This window comes from Trachurus japonicus, chromosome 24 (genome assembly GCF_045865225.1).
Source record: "Trachurus japonicus isolate A0001 chromosome 24, Traja_1.0".
In the NCBI taxonomy this organism is placed as follows: domain Eukaryota; kingdom Metazoa; phylum Chordata; class Actinopteri; order Carangiformes; family Carangidae; genus Trachurus; species Trachurus japonicus.
This window is the reverse complement of record NC_140930.1, coordinates 18,248,878-18,264,906: the sequence shown is the minus strand read 5'-3', so window position 1 is coordinate 18,264,906 and position 16,029 is coordinate 18,248,878. Positions and strand designations below refer to the sequence as shown.

Genomic DNA, 16,029 nt, shown 5'->3' with positions numbered 1-16,029 from the left:
TTCTCAGGTGTCAAGGTGCATTTCCTTCTTCCTCACGTCATGTTAGTCATCCACCCAAAAATATCTCAGCTCAGTTATTACTATACCTGTTGGTTCCTGTAGCAGGTGGAGTAAATATTAGATAATGGATTTTAAAAAATGGCTCTTAAACTTTGCTAAATTAAAATGTGCGTCATAACATTTTTTCCACCACTCTTCACTGACGTTAATACAGAATGATGCTGCCTGCTTTTATTTTGAAAATTGAAATAAACGATACTCAAGTGTGTAACAGCAGATTGTGTATGAGAAAGAAAAAGTAATTAAAAGTTGTGTTGCTATAGTGAAACTTGCCTCCACGCAGCTTGTACATAAAGACAACCCTCGCCCCCTCCTCAGATCTTTAGGAGCCACATGTCTTTTACACTGAAAGGGGTGAACAACAGCAGGCTGATAGGACTCACACCCACACAGCAGTGAACACACAGAGCACACATTAGTCATTTCAGAATCCCCCCTCTTGCAAATCTGATGTGACACAGTGCCAGTCTGTGCTGCTGTGTCTGTGACTGAGTGGCCTCCATCAGCTCGTGCTCGGTCTGCTGTGCTGACTTTCACTGACTGCTCATCAGTGTGGCCCACGTCAGACCGGCAAGGAGGAAGTGCAGACCTATATATCACCAATGTGCCTGCTCTGCGCACAATCTGTGGCTTCAGGTGCCGTATCCTGTTCCTGTTGTGAGTGTGTGAGTGAGTGAGTGTGTGTGTGTGTGTGTGTGTGTGTGTGTGGGAGGGGGGGGTGTTCAAGTCTCAACACAAAGCCAGAGAGCTGACACTTGAGTTTGACGGGTGCTGCTGGAGGGCACCTCTCACTGACAAACATGTATTACAATTTAAGACGCACGTTGCCCGTGGATTAACCCTGGAGGAACAAAGTTGGAAATTCTTCTGATGTGCACTTAGGTTACTCTCTCCTACCTGCACAAGTATCACAAAACAAGATATAGGTCAATATCTGACCTGTGATCAGAGGCAAACATTTGAGCAGTGTGCGTGTGTGTGTGTGTGTCGGAGAGTGTGTGAGCTACTCAGTGGCTGCAGCCCAAGAGTATCCTGTCAACAGGAACTCCTGGATTTGATATGGCCACAGAAGGAAACTGATTTGTTTGTAGTGTGTGTTCAGTAGTTTTATCCCTCCTCTCACCCACAGACGTTTGCAGAAGTCCCAGAATAGGATTTTACTTAAAGATGAACAGTGAAAAAAAATATATATATAATTAACGAATGTTAAAAATAAATAAATAAAATGAACCTCCAAAAGTGGGAGTGTAGTGTTTTTGTTTGCTTAGGCATACCATGTCATACTGGCTTTGAGATTCAGTAGAAATCATACAGCGTCACTGAAAGTTAGTGTGTAATGTTGACTACACTGCAGAACAAGTTTGTCAGGTGGAGGTTTTCCTTGTTGGTTGTAGTTGCCTAATCTCTGTTTGATTGTTACTACAACACAATAACTGTAATGCAAAAGATCTCTCTGTTTCCTGGATTGACACAACTTTGTAAATGGTGAGCAGTGAGTGGATTATTATGCTGGTTATCCTGTTAGTTCATGTGTTATCTGTCAGTGTGAGGTGTTGTTTTGTTGTGGGGCCATGTTGAAGTAGTTAGTAGTGTTGAAATGCTGCCTTCTCTCTCTTCCCTTTTCACGGGGCTCAACTTGCAATCAAGGAGGAGCCGAGAGTCCTCCGGGGTTTCTCCTGGAACCTGCTCCTCAAATATAAAGCGCTCCCCCCATCCACCAGGAAAGACTGAATCATAACTGACGAGGAGGAGCCGATGCCTGCGCGTAAATGTGCTCTCTCCTCAAAACCTGCACTGACATCTGACTGTAGCCTGTAGCTTTCTAGTCTTAGTCACAGCTGGATCTTTTTTTTTCCTGAAGCAGTTTAAGTGATTTTATTTTATTTTTTCTTTTGTAAAAAAACAAAAAAGAAGAAGAAGAAAAAAAAAATCAGCCCTCAGTGTGTGTAGCGGGCGCTCAGAGAGAAAGAGACACAAACACACAACTTTGAGCCAGAGGCGCATCTGATCCGAAGTTTGGAGCGCGCAGATGGCGGCTCTCATCAGCGCGTACTCGTCGTGGCCGGAGTCCTTCGAGTGTCCTCCAGGAGACGGGGACGTGCCCGACGGACACGGCCCGCACCGGACCCCGGTGGACAAGGCGCCGGAGCCGCGGATCAGACGGCCCATGAACGCCTTCATGGTCTGGGCCAAGGATGAGCGCAAACGGCTGGCGGTTCAGAATCCAGACCTACACAACGCCGAGCTCAGCAAAATGTTGGGTGAGAAGAGAAAAAGTTATTTGGAAATTCAAGTTTGAACATATTTATGTATAGTTTTATATAGAATATTACATCAAAGTGTTTGTTTTTTTCATTATCATCACTGCTACTTTTTAAACTCTCCTCAAATGTATAATCCCTTCAGGCCTCCGTTGTTTTACAAAAGTTTTAATCTTTTGTCAGACGCCTAAAGGCAGGCTTAAATAAAAAACAAAAATAACCTTCAAAACGGTAAAAGAAAAAACAATAACTCTACTTTTTTATTGCTGCTTTTCCTAATTAGACGAGGTAAATTACTCGTTTAATTGAAGAGCCACTGGTTCAATTTCTTGATAAAAAAAATGCATTTAACTCAAAAGTGAAGTCATCACATGATGATAAAAGAACAGTTTGGAAAATGAAAGAAAAGAGTGATTTTGCGTTGGATTGGCGACTTGGATTAATGTTGTATAACAGGATCCATATCTGGCATCTGCGTAAATCAGATACACAACCAAGCAAACTTACAAACGGCAATAACACGTAAAATACGACTTTATAGATGAGGCTACAATGGGTGATTATGTCAATCAGGCTATTCACTATTTACAGGTGAGTTTATTTGATACAATTCAGTATCAAAGAAGGAAGGAGGGGAGTTGATTGTTGGGTTTTAAAGTTTTCATACAGAGATTTCTTTTTTGTGTCTGAATAAATAAATCAAGGCTTAAAAATTAAGATTTATTAAGCTGTATATTTATATAACTCTTTCTATATATTATAAAGTTCTCTTTTGCTTGATTCATATTAATTTAGCACCTTATTTTTTCCCATCTAAAAAGTGGAGGCCTGCAGATTAAAAAAAAAAAAAAAAAATTTCATTTTGATAATATTTAAAGTCTATAGTTATTTAACAAGTTATAGAAATTGTATGAATGTGAGAAAAAATGTTATTTTAATATTGTTTAATAACAAAAAAAACAGACATGAATGTATTGATCAGTTTATCAGAGTGAGTTGCCTTTTGCTTTGTTGAGCCATATTCAATGTTTGTGGATAAAATAAAAAAAATGTGTCTGTCTCTTCCTCATCCAGGCAAGTCATGGAAGGCCCTGACTCCCCCGCAGAAGAGGCCCTACGTGGAGGAAGCCGAGAGGCTCCGGGTGCAGCACATGCAGGACTACCCCAACTACAAGTATCGGCCTCGCCGGAAGAAACAGCTGAAACGCATCTGCAAGCGAGTGGACCCGGGCTTCCTCCTGAGCGGGCTGCCTCCCGACCAGAACGCCCTGCCCGACCAGCGCGCCCTCTGCCACCCCCTGGACAAAGACGAGGGCAGCCCCAACGGCATGGGCGGAGGGTTTTCCAGCCCCAGCCCGGCTCTGCCCAGCGTCCGAAGCTTCAGGGACCACGCCGGTTCCAACAGCAGCTTCGACACCTACCCCTACGGCCTGCCCACGCCTCCCGAGATGTCCCCGCTGGACGCCATGGACCACGAGCACGTCCCCCCCTCTTATTACTCAACGTCTGGCAGCTCCTCCGTCTCCTGCTCCTCCTCAGCCTCCTGTCCAGACGAGCACCATCAGAGTCAGACGCACATGGGCAGCCCGCCCCCTTACCACACCGACTACACTCAGACCCCGATCCACTGCGGGGGCGCACACATAGGTCACATCTCTCACATGTCCCAGACTGGAGGAGGCGGTGGGCTGATCCCCGGGCCTCCGCTGTCCTACTACAGTACCTCATCCTTCCCCCAGATCCACCACGGGCTCCACCAGGGCCACCTGGGCCAGCTGTCCCCCCCACCAGAGACACACGGCCACCTGGAGACTCTAGACCAGCTGAGCCAGGCCGAGCTTCTGGGAGAGGTGGACCGCAACGAGTTTGACCAGTACCTGAACTCCAATGGACCCGGGTTCCACCCCGAGCAGGCCGGCACCATGACCGTTACAGGACACATCCAGGTGGCGTCGGCCGCCACCGCCTCTGCCACCGCGTGTCCCAGTAGCACCACGGAAACCAGCCTAATTTCCGTACTGGCAGACGCAACAGCGGCCTACTACAACAACTACGGCATCTCGTAAGCGTCGTTGCAGCAGCCGACTGTAACTTGTGACTGATAAGAGACTACAGGGTTTGAAATGAAGTGGTGAAGGAACGTGGGATGATGTTGCGCTTGGGTGCAACGTCCGAGCTCTCCTGTGTGTAATTTTCAAAAGTTATCGGCGCCCGTGAGCAACATCATCCCACCGTGATGAAGAAGAACTGGACTGAACTGATTACTGAGCAATATGATTGTCTGGAGCCGAGGAAAGAACAAAGAGCAATTGGAGGAGTGTGAAGAAAAGGGAGATGGACACCTCAGGGATGCAGACACAAAATACTATAGTATGCCACCTCCAGTTGTCATGAAATTTCTAAACCAGAAGAACAATCGTAAAAAGACTTGTCCTCCACTTGTAAATGTCACCAGTTACTGTTACCACCTAGGTGTGTACAGATGCTCTTTAGAAGCTAATTTAAGTCCTTTGATGTTTTGCATAAACGCTAACTGTAATGCTATTATCAACGCTTTCCATTCGAATGTTTGTATTTTATGTTCTCACTCTCATTGTTTTGGGAGTCTTACCTCAGTAGTTGTAATTGAATGAGGTTTTAGTTGGACATTTCTTATGCAATTTAACAAAAACAGTGTGTAATTAAGAAAAAATAGGCGTTTATACTTCCTCTCAAGTACTTAATAATATATAATCATAACCTCTACGAAGAAAAATAATAATGGTAACTATAACTGTATGCTGATTTAGGTTTTGTGAAAGACAATAATTTAAAATAAAGGTCAATTTTTATATTAATGCAGTTCTACTTGGATAATGTGCCCACAGACAACACCACAACAGGAGTTTGTTTTTTCTTACACCTGAACTGGAGATATTGGTAGTCACTGATAACAGATAGAGATAAGATATTGTGTGGTAGCAGAAGAAACACATTTCCACTGACACACACACTGAATACAATCAGATTGCAAAATAAAAACAATAAAGGAAAGTAGGAGTGTTGCTTAGTTTTTGGAAACGGTGCGTGCTACTTGTCCATCTTTGAATTTCAACGTCACACTATTAATTCTCCTATTTCGGGCTGTGTAGCTGTTGTACTCGGAGTGGCCCATTATGACACCAACACCCCCGCTTGCTTTTTTTTTTTTTTCCACCCTCCATCACATCATCCTTCTCCATCCGTCTCCTCTCGCTTTCATTTCATCCCGGTTCAGAGGATTAGTGTAAAACAGGCACAGCCGTCGCCACCCGCCTCCATCTCAACCGTCCTTTGTTTTGCTGGAGTCTTATTCTGGGAGCCATTCTTAGGCACTCCAGCTACCCCCCCCACCCCCCACCCCCACCCCTTCATCCCGTGTTATATCTTGCTGATGCAGACCTTTCGTAATCTGTGCGAAATAAATAAAAAAATAAATCCTGGGGCTTCGTTGACTGTTTTACATGCTCCTCATTTTTCTCTCTCTCCTTTTTTTTTTTTTTTTTACCCCTCTCCTTTCTCCACTCCTCCCCTTCTCACCCTCTCTGTTCTCTTGAATTTTTCTTTTTCGATAAAAGGAATTCAGGGGGCTTTTGACAAATCCTGGAGTCTGGCTGGTCTTCCTGCATTTTTTGGGAACGGTTGAGTCGTGCTTCTTGTAAAAAGGATGTGGCAGAGGAGCGGTGTTTCCTGACTGATAAGGGAAAAGCCTCTCTCCGTCAGGATGTTTGGGCCTGGCTGGGCCCTGCATTAAAGAGCCAGAGAGAGGGAAGGGAACCCGCTGTTCAGTGAGCGGGAGGAAACACGGCCGCGCTGATTAGCATCTTACTTACCCGTCTTTACTCACCAACCATTTTTCAGGAGAGGCTTTGTCAACCTGGCCTGCTGCACCTTAAACACAGACACACTGCACAAGTCCACACAGTAATGAGCAAAACACAGGTTTCTTTGCTTAAAGACCAGAAAACAACACTTGTGGTGAATGTATACACACAAAAATGACCTTACTTGTTTCCCGTATCGAAGCATGACCCTGCTTTTGTGATAGACCTTCCAATGCTTACTGTGATTGTGATTAAAGTGACCAGAATGACAACATTCATCATGTACGGGTGTCTGCAGCTGGCCGTATATGTGCTCATTTCTATGGGGTTATATCATTACCCTTTGTGCCTGCAGGGGTTCAAAACTCTGTGGAGGGTCCATTTGAGTGCGACCATATTTTGGATGTGGGAGCTGGACGGGTGCTGCCCCAGGCATTCGGGGGGTGAAAAAGTAGTCTGCGGTACGGCATCCACCCCAGAGTTGCCAGGGGTCAGGTCAGGGTGCCGCTGCAGACTCCCTCGGTAAAGACGCTCTGCAGTGTCTCAACAATCACGTCCACCACCTCAGGGTAGGACATGGCAACATGGACAAGGACAAAGACACAAGCGTCAACAAATCATCCTCGTGTTAGACGACATGACAAGAACCCAGAGTTGCTATACTTGGGCATAGACTGCTGAACGTCATATTGTATCTTTCCTATATGCTTTGATATTCCGCAAGATTTTTTAAGAGGAAAAAAAAATCATTACACCACTGAGACAAAATTCAATGAAAATCATGCATCTACCATATATCATTTTGCAAATAATAACAATAAGTGTTTTCACATTGGTAGGAATGCATTTATCCAGACTTTTTTCCCCCCTGTTTTTTTTAACTTCCAGCATCAGTTTGATATAAAATGTGAAACACCTAGAACTTGATAAATAATGGTTTCATTTTACAGCAAAAGCAGACAAGATCAAATAGCTTCAAATCCATATGACATATTTATACAGTGGCTGGAATGCAAAGGCAACAATCCTATTAAGATTCAAAGGAATGGTGCTGCCTCCTCTGCAGATGCACAGATACAACACACACACAACACCCAACATAATAACCTCCATTTGGCATCTAATCCATTAAATATGCAGCGGTTTTCGTTGGAAAAATACTAAATAAGTCAGTAAGCTAATCTGTAATTAGTATATCGTCATTTTTTTCTCTGAAACAACCAGAAGAGCTCTACAGGAGTATTATCTCAGTTCTGTGGAGCCTGTGACTTCTACGTTTTCGGGAAGTGAGGGCAAAACACTCAACTTGTCAGCCTCGATCTTTTCCTCCCGAGAAGTTGACTCATTGTCATCTTAACCTCTAGTCGGACTCTGTATCAAAGACAGTCAGCACGGCTCTTTTAGCTGCAATAAATCAAAAGGAAAGGAAAGAGAAAATAAACATAAACATAAATAAATCTGTGACCTGACATTGTTGTGCACTACATAAAATTTGCTCTATGTACACAGAGGTATATGCAGGAATTCTGTGAATGGCAGTGCATCATCTCTTTAATTTCCTGAATTGAATCTTTCACACACTTATGGGATCAGAAGATTTACAATATTTGCAAATATAAGGATATAGGCTGAACAAACAAGAGAGGCTCCTCTTGTTATTTCGTTCTGATTGCTGGCTGGCTCGGTTCCAGTCTCAGGTCAAGCCTGTGGAATGAGTCTGTCAGGTAGTCTGTTATGTTTCCTATTTCCTCTCCTGCCGTCATGTCACTTCCCTGGGCAAACAAACAACTCGGCGGTCTAACTCAACACCAACTGTCAAGGTAACAACATACTGTAAGGCTCGGTGTGTGTTGACCGGGCCCAGAGCTTGCACAGCTGTGTAAAGTATTATCCATCTGCTGGGACTGAGGTGAGCACTGATCACTTTAAATATTGTGTCCTCCGGAGGCATGGAGGAGGCTGACTGTCTGGTTGGTCCAGCGTCTATTGTGTAGCCGGCTAGGGAGCGTCCAATCACGTCATCTTTGGAGGTTGACCATTCGTGCTATATGACGTTCTTTGCGTATTAACTGTAGGTCAAGAGGAAGTGGCTAATTTGAACTACGTGACTAAGGCATATCAATGCATGGGACGGAGATGCCCTTTAAACCTACATACTGCTGATGTTTGATTGAGATGTTGTGTTCTTGCTACGGGACATTTAAGCTTCATTTATCATGATTTATTATTTACACCTGAATGGAGCACTGGAGTGACTCTGAGGAAAAAATGACATCTTTTCCTTTTAAGCTGTGCAAATTGAAAATAACAAACCCATTACATACAGTAGTCCTCATCACACTAAATGCAGTGAACTTTAAACCAAATTAAACTACTCTGTGTGACGGATGAAGACACACTTACATCAGTAAATACTAAATGTTGTCGGAGTGCATTTCCAGTTGGAGTGTGTTACAGCAGCATAATAACCTGTTTACAATTTGTACTTGGCCCAGAATCTGGCCAAAGGAGGAAAAGAAGGGGGGAAAAAAACGCACACACATCTCACAGCAAGGGATTATGGAGTGCAGCTATTCTTCATCTCATTGTGGCTCAACAACAGGCAGAGTGTGGGGTGGCGGGCAGGCGTGTACGTCGCCGGACGAAGAATGGACCAGACTCGTCGAGGGACAGGTGCCATGTGGCAGAGGATGTGCGGGGACACAGATGGGGACCCCTGGAAAACTTGGGGGACTGTACGAGCAGCCAAGGGCCTCCCACCCGTACCTGTGCAGTGAATGCTGCAGCTGAACAGGATCCGGCACCTGTTCTAAGCAGATACAGGCGACCAGCAAAAAGCGCAGAGGGAGGCCAGCACATGGCTGCCAACCCAGGGAAGGAGAAGGCTAGATTTCCATTTACCCATAAGCGCAGCCTGATTACCAAAACCGGCACAGGCAGGAAAGCCTGTGCTGTACTGCAGAATGTACAAAAAAGGATTGAGAAATGTGCTTTTTTTTCCGTAAGTAAGTGCATTTTGGTAAACTCTCCATAAAAACACTTCAATAAGAGCTTCCTTGTTAAGTATTAACTTAACCAACAGTGAAACTAGCCTGGAAAACACAGGTTTGAAAAGTTAGAAAACACATTTAGGCAGATTTAGGGTTTATTATTTAAGTGATTCAAAATTGCAGTGCATGTCCTATTTTTACAGCCTGACCTGCCCTGGTCTCTCTCTATCTCTCTCTCTCTCTCTCTCTCCCTGATAGCATATTCTCTCACTGGTCACCACTATGTATGCTGCAGCGCTATTTGGCTTGTTTTTGACTGCTGCAGAATCTCCCAGGGGTGGTGTAACTCTTCACCTCAATGTGGAGGAGGATGTTCCTATTGTGCTTCCTAATTGCAATGTGGTTGTTCCATTTAAGAGATAGAACAGCCTTATCTGTTCCGTGTGTGATCTCGTATTGTGGGAAGAACTGGAGAAGGCATTATGTATTTTGGCCCACGTGTTAATTGGGCTAATTACAATATTTGAGGTAATGTTTTCATAATTAGACAACTATGTTTAGTCATGACTCAGATGCAAAAAAAAAAAAAACCCTGATACACAGCTACTGTAAAGGATTTGGGTAATTCCTGCAAAGTTGGGACGGCTTAATATCACCCTCCATCTTTTTCCATTTTAGTGAGCCTACACGCTGCAATCTGGCCCCGTCGGCCTGCACCAACAGACTTTACTCAACGTGCATCCTGAAATGCAGACGCACTAATGAGTTAGATGAGTGATGTTATAAGTTCAGTGGTGTGAGAGAGCCCCTTTTAACAGCTACTGTGGAGGATAGACAAAGCAAACCACCACACTGCTTAATGACAGCTTCACAGAAACACTGAGAGCCATTAAGTTTGAAATATTTCAGCTAATATCATTTATTAGATTAATGTGGTTATGATGGAACAGTTATGTGAGGTGTCCCCATCAATCACATACCACTACTACTACTACTACTACTACTAATAATAATAATAATAATTTCACTGCCTTATTTCTTGTTTAACATTATTGTAAACTATTTATCTTTGGTGTTGGACTGATGGTCAGACAAAAAAGAACTGTTATCATCAGGTATACTTCAATAACAAACATTGCCGTTTCTTACAAGTATCATCAGACGTTTCTTGTCCATTTCAAACTAACAAATTTGGAGAATGTTCTTCAGCACTGAAGTTGACGTATCAACATTATCATTGTTGTAATGGGCAGCTAAAACTGCTAGATGCAAAATTTCACCTGCACCATCAGGCATCTGTAAAAAAAAAAAAAACATAAAGTTGTCATTTGCATCAACTTTGTCTCTTTGTCCATTTATCATGACACAGTGAAACAGCTGAGTGTGGGTATTTCGCCAAACAGTGGTGAACTGGTGAAATGTGCAGCCTCAGCAATGTGTTTTCTTTTTCTGTTGGTGATTTTAGTGAATAAAGAATAACTTTAAAAAAAGTAGTCAGCAGTAAAAGAGCATTTAATTTTTCTATAGTCAGTTTCCTGATGACATGAAGACATGATAGCTGTTGTACTGTTGTAGGGGGCCGCATCCTTCGAAGGCTGCATTCAGAAACCGATTGTGAACATTTCATTTCCAAACCTATGCTTAGGTTCACTGCACAGTGATGAATCACTTTTAAAACAGTGATGCAAGTTCTTACACACAGGAACAACAAACTCATTTACTGCTGCTTATTCAGAGATAAAGTACGTCAGCCATGACACACAGCATTTCCGCCGCCTTGATGTGCGCTGTTTACACTCCGAATTTTCTGGGTAAGAATGCTCCTGACTGACCTTGGCAACGGGTCACTCTGGCAATATTTCCATGCTCACTCCCATTCCTCCTGCCTTACGTTATGAGTGTAATATTCGGGATGTTGTTGATGTCTGAGCTTGAAGGAATCCCTTCCTGCTGGATGCTCGGCCCTGTTTCCTTCAAGACTCAACATCAAAAATGAGACGCACGGAAATGACTCACACAGTTGTCCCCAGAGTTCAGACACTTCAACTAAAGTACCGTGTTGACAGGTTCAAAACAGGATATGAGCTGGATAGGTCTATGTTTATTGCAGATGGCGGAATACTTAAGAGCAGTGATAGCTGAAAGCTCTGATAAGCAGATCAAGCAGCTGCAGTCACGTATCCACTGAAGCCTGCAAATTGAACTCACATACTGATTGTACTAAAATTCTCATTTTATTTTATTCTGTTTTTATTTGTTCATTTCAAATGCAAATAATTCAATTCAAATGCAACCATATTACAAATATAGCAGACTAACATGCAGACAGATAACAGGCTACGACACTATCGTGTTCAGGCTCATCTTAATATCTCAGCTGCATCACCACACTGAAGTTAGACTGATAGATTTTCCATAATCATAACTCTTAAGCAAACTGCACTGTAAGACTTAAAGTGATATAGTGAAAATCAGCTTTCTGCTGCAGTTTCTTAAGCATGACAGGATCTATTCAGAGCGTGAACCTGGTGTAGGATTGTGTAAATGTGCTTTCTGTGTAAATCGCTCTGACTCTTGGTTATATTTACACTCCCTCCCTGTGAACTCACGGTGACAGGTAAAGGTTAAAGATTAAACAGAGGTAAAGACCGTCTGGGCACTCACTACCATGAGACTTACACAGGTACCTTATGCTATAGATTAAACTCTCTAGTGACATAGACATGCGTTTGCCCTTTATATCTTCTCTTGGTCATTTATTTAGGATGTCTAATTTAACATGCATTGACATGCATGGGCTGGTGATACATTCAGGGTGTTTCCCTTCTCTTCTGGTTAGAGTGATATTGAAGTGTAGATGATCATTATAGTGATATTTTTTCTAAAATGTATTTTTAAATCACTTCAGTTACTTACAAACTTAGAGAACCAGTTTGAAATTATTTCCAAATCCACATATCGTTTGCATTTAATTGGATCTGGCAACTTGCTGGTAAATGTCCAAGTCTTGCCCTTTAACTGCAGCCATCCATCAAGGCTTCAACTTCCTGGGTGTACCGCTTTAGTAGGACTATGACTTAACATAGCATAGTCCTGCTGCACAGCAGGCTGTTCCCTAATTAGACCTGGTATTTTAACTGCAGCCAGGAGGGGGGGGTGCTAAGCCTGAGCATCAGTGCACACGTGTGAGCTTGACAGATGATGAGCTTCAGAGTATCCTGCTGTGACTGTGATCCAAACTGCATCTGCATGGCGGAGGCTAGAAGGCTAACAAGACTCTAAATGGTTATCCTGCTTAATGCACACTACAGCTTCATTGTGGGCACCTGTGGCTCTGAGAGGCTCGTAGCAGTTGCAGGAGTGAGTCTTTGAATTGGAAAAATATTGTTTCAAAAATTGTATTGAGGGATAAATCATGTCTGTCAGAGCTGACTCACACTGATGGTAAGTGCTTCAGAGCAGAGGCGATGCCTCCCTCATGCAGGAAAACCCCATGTCAGAGTAACTTAACCATGTCCTCAGCACATCTTGTAAGTAACAGCATTGTCATGACTCAGCAGGAGGGGGGTCTTTCTTCTGTTTTCTCCGATGAGTCAGGATACAATAAATCTGCCTCAAGTCAACTCCACCCCACCGTGACCCATCAAGCTCCTTATGACTAAGGACAGATGGCAGCGTGAGAGCTGGCCCCTCTGTATGTGTCTGTAGGCTTTGTGGGAGTGGGTGCTGCTGTGATTAGGCTCTTCTTGAAACTCCCGGCATCTCTGGGAGGGATCGGCATGCTGCCTGTAAACCCTTGATAAGAATGACCCCTTCATGTATTCTATGGCAGATCTTTTGTCCTTGAAAACAGCCAGTTGACCCTCAGTGACATTTAGACAAGGAAAGTGCAGTGTCTAAAATAGCATCAGATGCTTTCACATGTAACAAATGCAGGTGGAGCACGTATGTTTTTGACCTTGGGAGCGTTTCACAAGATCTGCCCCAGCAATCTGCTCGAGGAGACAGTGCCAGCCAAGCAGCTGGCTGGAAGTAGGCTAATTAGCAGAGGGCAGTGCTTCTTCTATCAGTATCACAGTGCCCGACAACATAAATGGTGAATTGTAATGCTGCCATGCTCGCCCATTAATTTTTATGCAGCACTTGAGGCAACTCTTTGTCGTCTGGCAATTGGTTTATCTTAATTATATTTCCTTTGTTTTACTGAGCATTAGACACTAATTAGGGGTGCTGATAAGTGACAGTTTGACTGAATGTCACTGGGACACTTGTTGAACTGATGACTGAGCTGTTGTTCATATTGTTCACAAAAATGTCCACACAGAGGAAGCAAAAGAAACCCTGTTTGGTCCATTATCATTATGAATATTATTATATATTATTGTTTAAGCTAATTATATTGTTTATGGAGCTCTTTTGAAGATGCTCAGCAAGTCTATGTGATATGTGGCTCAGGAAGTAATAATAACCACAACAGAGTTGGCGTTTAAAACCTTAGGTTTGCTTCTTTGTGTGCTGGAGTGCGCTTACAGTAAGCAGAACACAGGAGCACAAAACGCTCAGTCAAGACTTTGCGGAATAGATTACTGCTGTCATTATGTGAGCAGGTGAATGAGATGAAAACTGTATAGCACGTTGGGCATCAGTGCTGCCTAAATACAGTTTTTATGTCACACACGCTGCATTTTGAACTACAGTCAGAAAAGACATATTTCACCGCAGGACATTTCAACACTGAGCGATAACCTCACAGGTCAGATCACAATTTGTTTATCCTCAGTAATGTGTCCGTCTTCAGTGAAAAGAAAACGCGAGTTGCAACAGGTGCAGTAAAGTTAGTGGCTGTTGAATATCATTGTAGGAAAATGGAGAAAACCAGCCGCTTAGTCTCAGTTTTTCATGCGTTGTCATGCTCTGGGAAAACACATAGACGAGCAACCAAACCAATAAAGAGTAAGAGACAAAACACAACACAAACTACTGTCATACAATGATGCCTGAAGGGACAAATGAAAGAATATTATGCCTAGTCATAGACTGTCACTGAGTGTTGAACTGCTTTCTAAACGCGTGTTTAACTCCCTTTATGCAATGGTGAAGTCCAAGTCATGTGTCCAAAGCCTCAGCAGATTTCAGTCCAATCTCAGAGTGATTAGCAAGGCTTTTCATTCTATCCTTAGCTTCCCATGTATCTGATTAGCAGGTAGGCCCGCTTCTGGAGGGAGGCTTTTGAACTGCTTTCTCGTTTCTCTGCTTGCAACAGCTCTGCTGTGTCTGTGGGAGTTTACATCGTGCATTCTGTGGCTTTGGACTATTAGTTTTCACTTTCTTTCATTTATCCTCTGGATTATGATTATGGATCATGTGAGTATACATACTTACTCCACCTATGGGGCTGTGCTGTTTAATTTTTTTGCACATTAAGTGTTCTTGTATGCAAGCCACTGGAAACTGCACTCGCAAAAGATCAAACTCAGTTAGCATTTAAGACATGCTGTGCAGTAGTTATTCCCATAAGGAAAAAATACAATAGTCCATGTTAAACTGGATGAACTCAGGTTGGCCTGTATGCAGGATGTGATTTTCATTTTCCTTGTTTGAACTCTTTTAGGAGCCTCTGTTGGCTAACATGACACCTTAGGGATAAATAGCATTATACTAGGGATCCAAGGCCACATATGTTTCCTGGTTCTGATGAATAAAGAAAAAATATGTTTTGCATTTGTAATCCACTGAGTAGAAACAGGCACTTCATTTGCTTAGCAACAATTTAATTACCTTAATGGTCTTTGACAGGCTTATGCTACAGTATTTTTCTTTTACATGCATAATTTATTTTGCCAAAACCTATATGGCAAACCAGTCTGAATAAAAAATTATAATATTTGAATATAGATCTAAAATTATGTTATTACACTTAAAGCAGAAGTAAGTGGTCCGGTCGTTTTCGCTAATGCTGCGTTCCAGGCAGGCTTTTGAAATCGTAAATTACAGCTTCAAGTCACAACTTACGACTTTGTAGCGTTTCAGGCAACCCACTCGTGTTTTTCCGACCTGTTTTACCGGTGAAAGTCACTATAACGGCCACTCGTAACTTCCGACCGGTGAACTCGTACCAGATCGAACTGGTACCACTTCACGGTCGGAAAAATACGAGTTTCCTTGAACGCACCATAACAGTCCTCGTCCCTACGTCGCCACATTCACGGCGTTCCTTGGCTGCACACACAGCCCTGCATGCCGTTCTCTCTCCTCATTGGATAAAAACTGTAGGATACGATAAATGTTTTCTCCTCGGCTCAGAGCAGAGCAGAGTGACTGACAGACCCGTGTTTCAGACCAAACACTCTATGTAAGTGATTGCTGTCGGAAGATATAACTATTTAAGACTTATATTAACACAAATATATCACTTACTTCTGCTTTAACCTTTACTGTCTTTCCTAACAGTGGCCAGAGTACGAAGTTTAAGTACAGCAGGTTTTGTATGGCTACTTCAAAAATGAAATGATTTTGATCATACCCTCAAACCTCTGATTTCAATCAATTGAAACATAATTCATCTGGTGATGTACAGAACAAACTTTTCTTCCCAAGTTACCCTTTAACATTATGAAAATGCCTTTGATAGATGGGTATGGGTTCAAATCAAGACGTAAGACCAAGGTTGGCAGCATGGCGTAAGAATATCTGTAGCAACCAATTACTTACTGATTTATGCTTCCAAAATGTTCAGCTAGAGGAAACACTTGCATTTAATACAAGGACAAGGACAACAGCCAAACCTGTTCTTTACAGGTGTCAGTCAAGCTTAGCCTATTTTTTAGTCACAGAATTTGACTCATTTTTGTCTGTATTTCATAGTGGGATTGCATC

General features: G+C 42.9%; 1 protein-coding gene across 1 annotated transcript; it reads left to right on the top strand.

Annotated features, from left to right (window-relative positions):
- The first annotated feature begins 1,780 nt into the window (after nucleotides 1-1,780).
- On the top strand, nucleotides 1,781-5,158 carry sox7 (SRY-box transcription factor 7). The gene is made up of 2 exons (XM_085770558.1): nucleotides 1,781-2,321; nucleotides 3,396-5,158. Exons 1-2 carry the CDS (start codon nucleotides 2,090-2,092, stop codon nucleotides 4,385-4,387), a joined length of 1,224 nt encoding a protein of 407 aa, XP_085626684.1. The 5' UTR covers nucleotides 1,781-2,089; the 3' UTR covers nucleotides 4,388-5,158.
- Nucleotides 5,159-16,029: the final 10,871 nt, after the last annotated feature.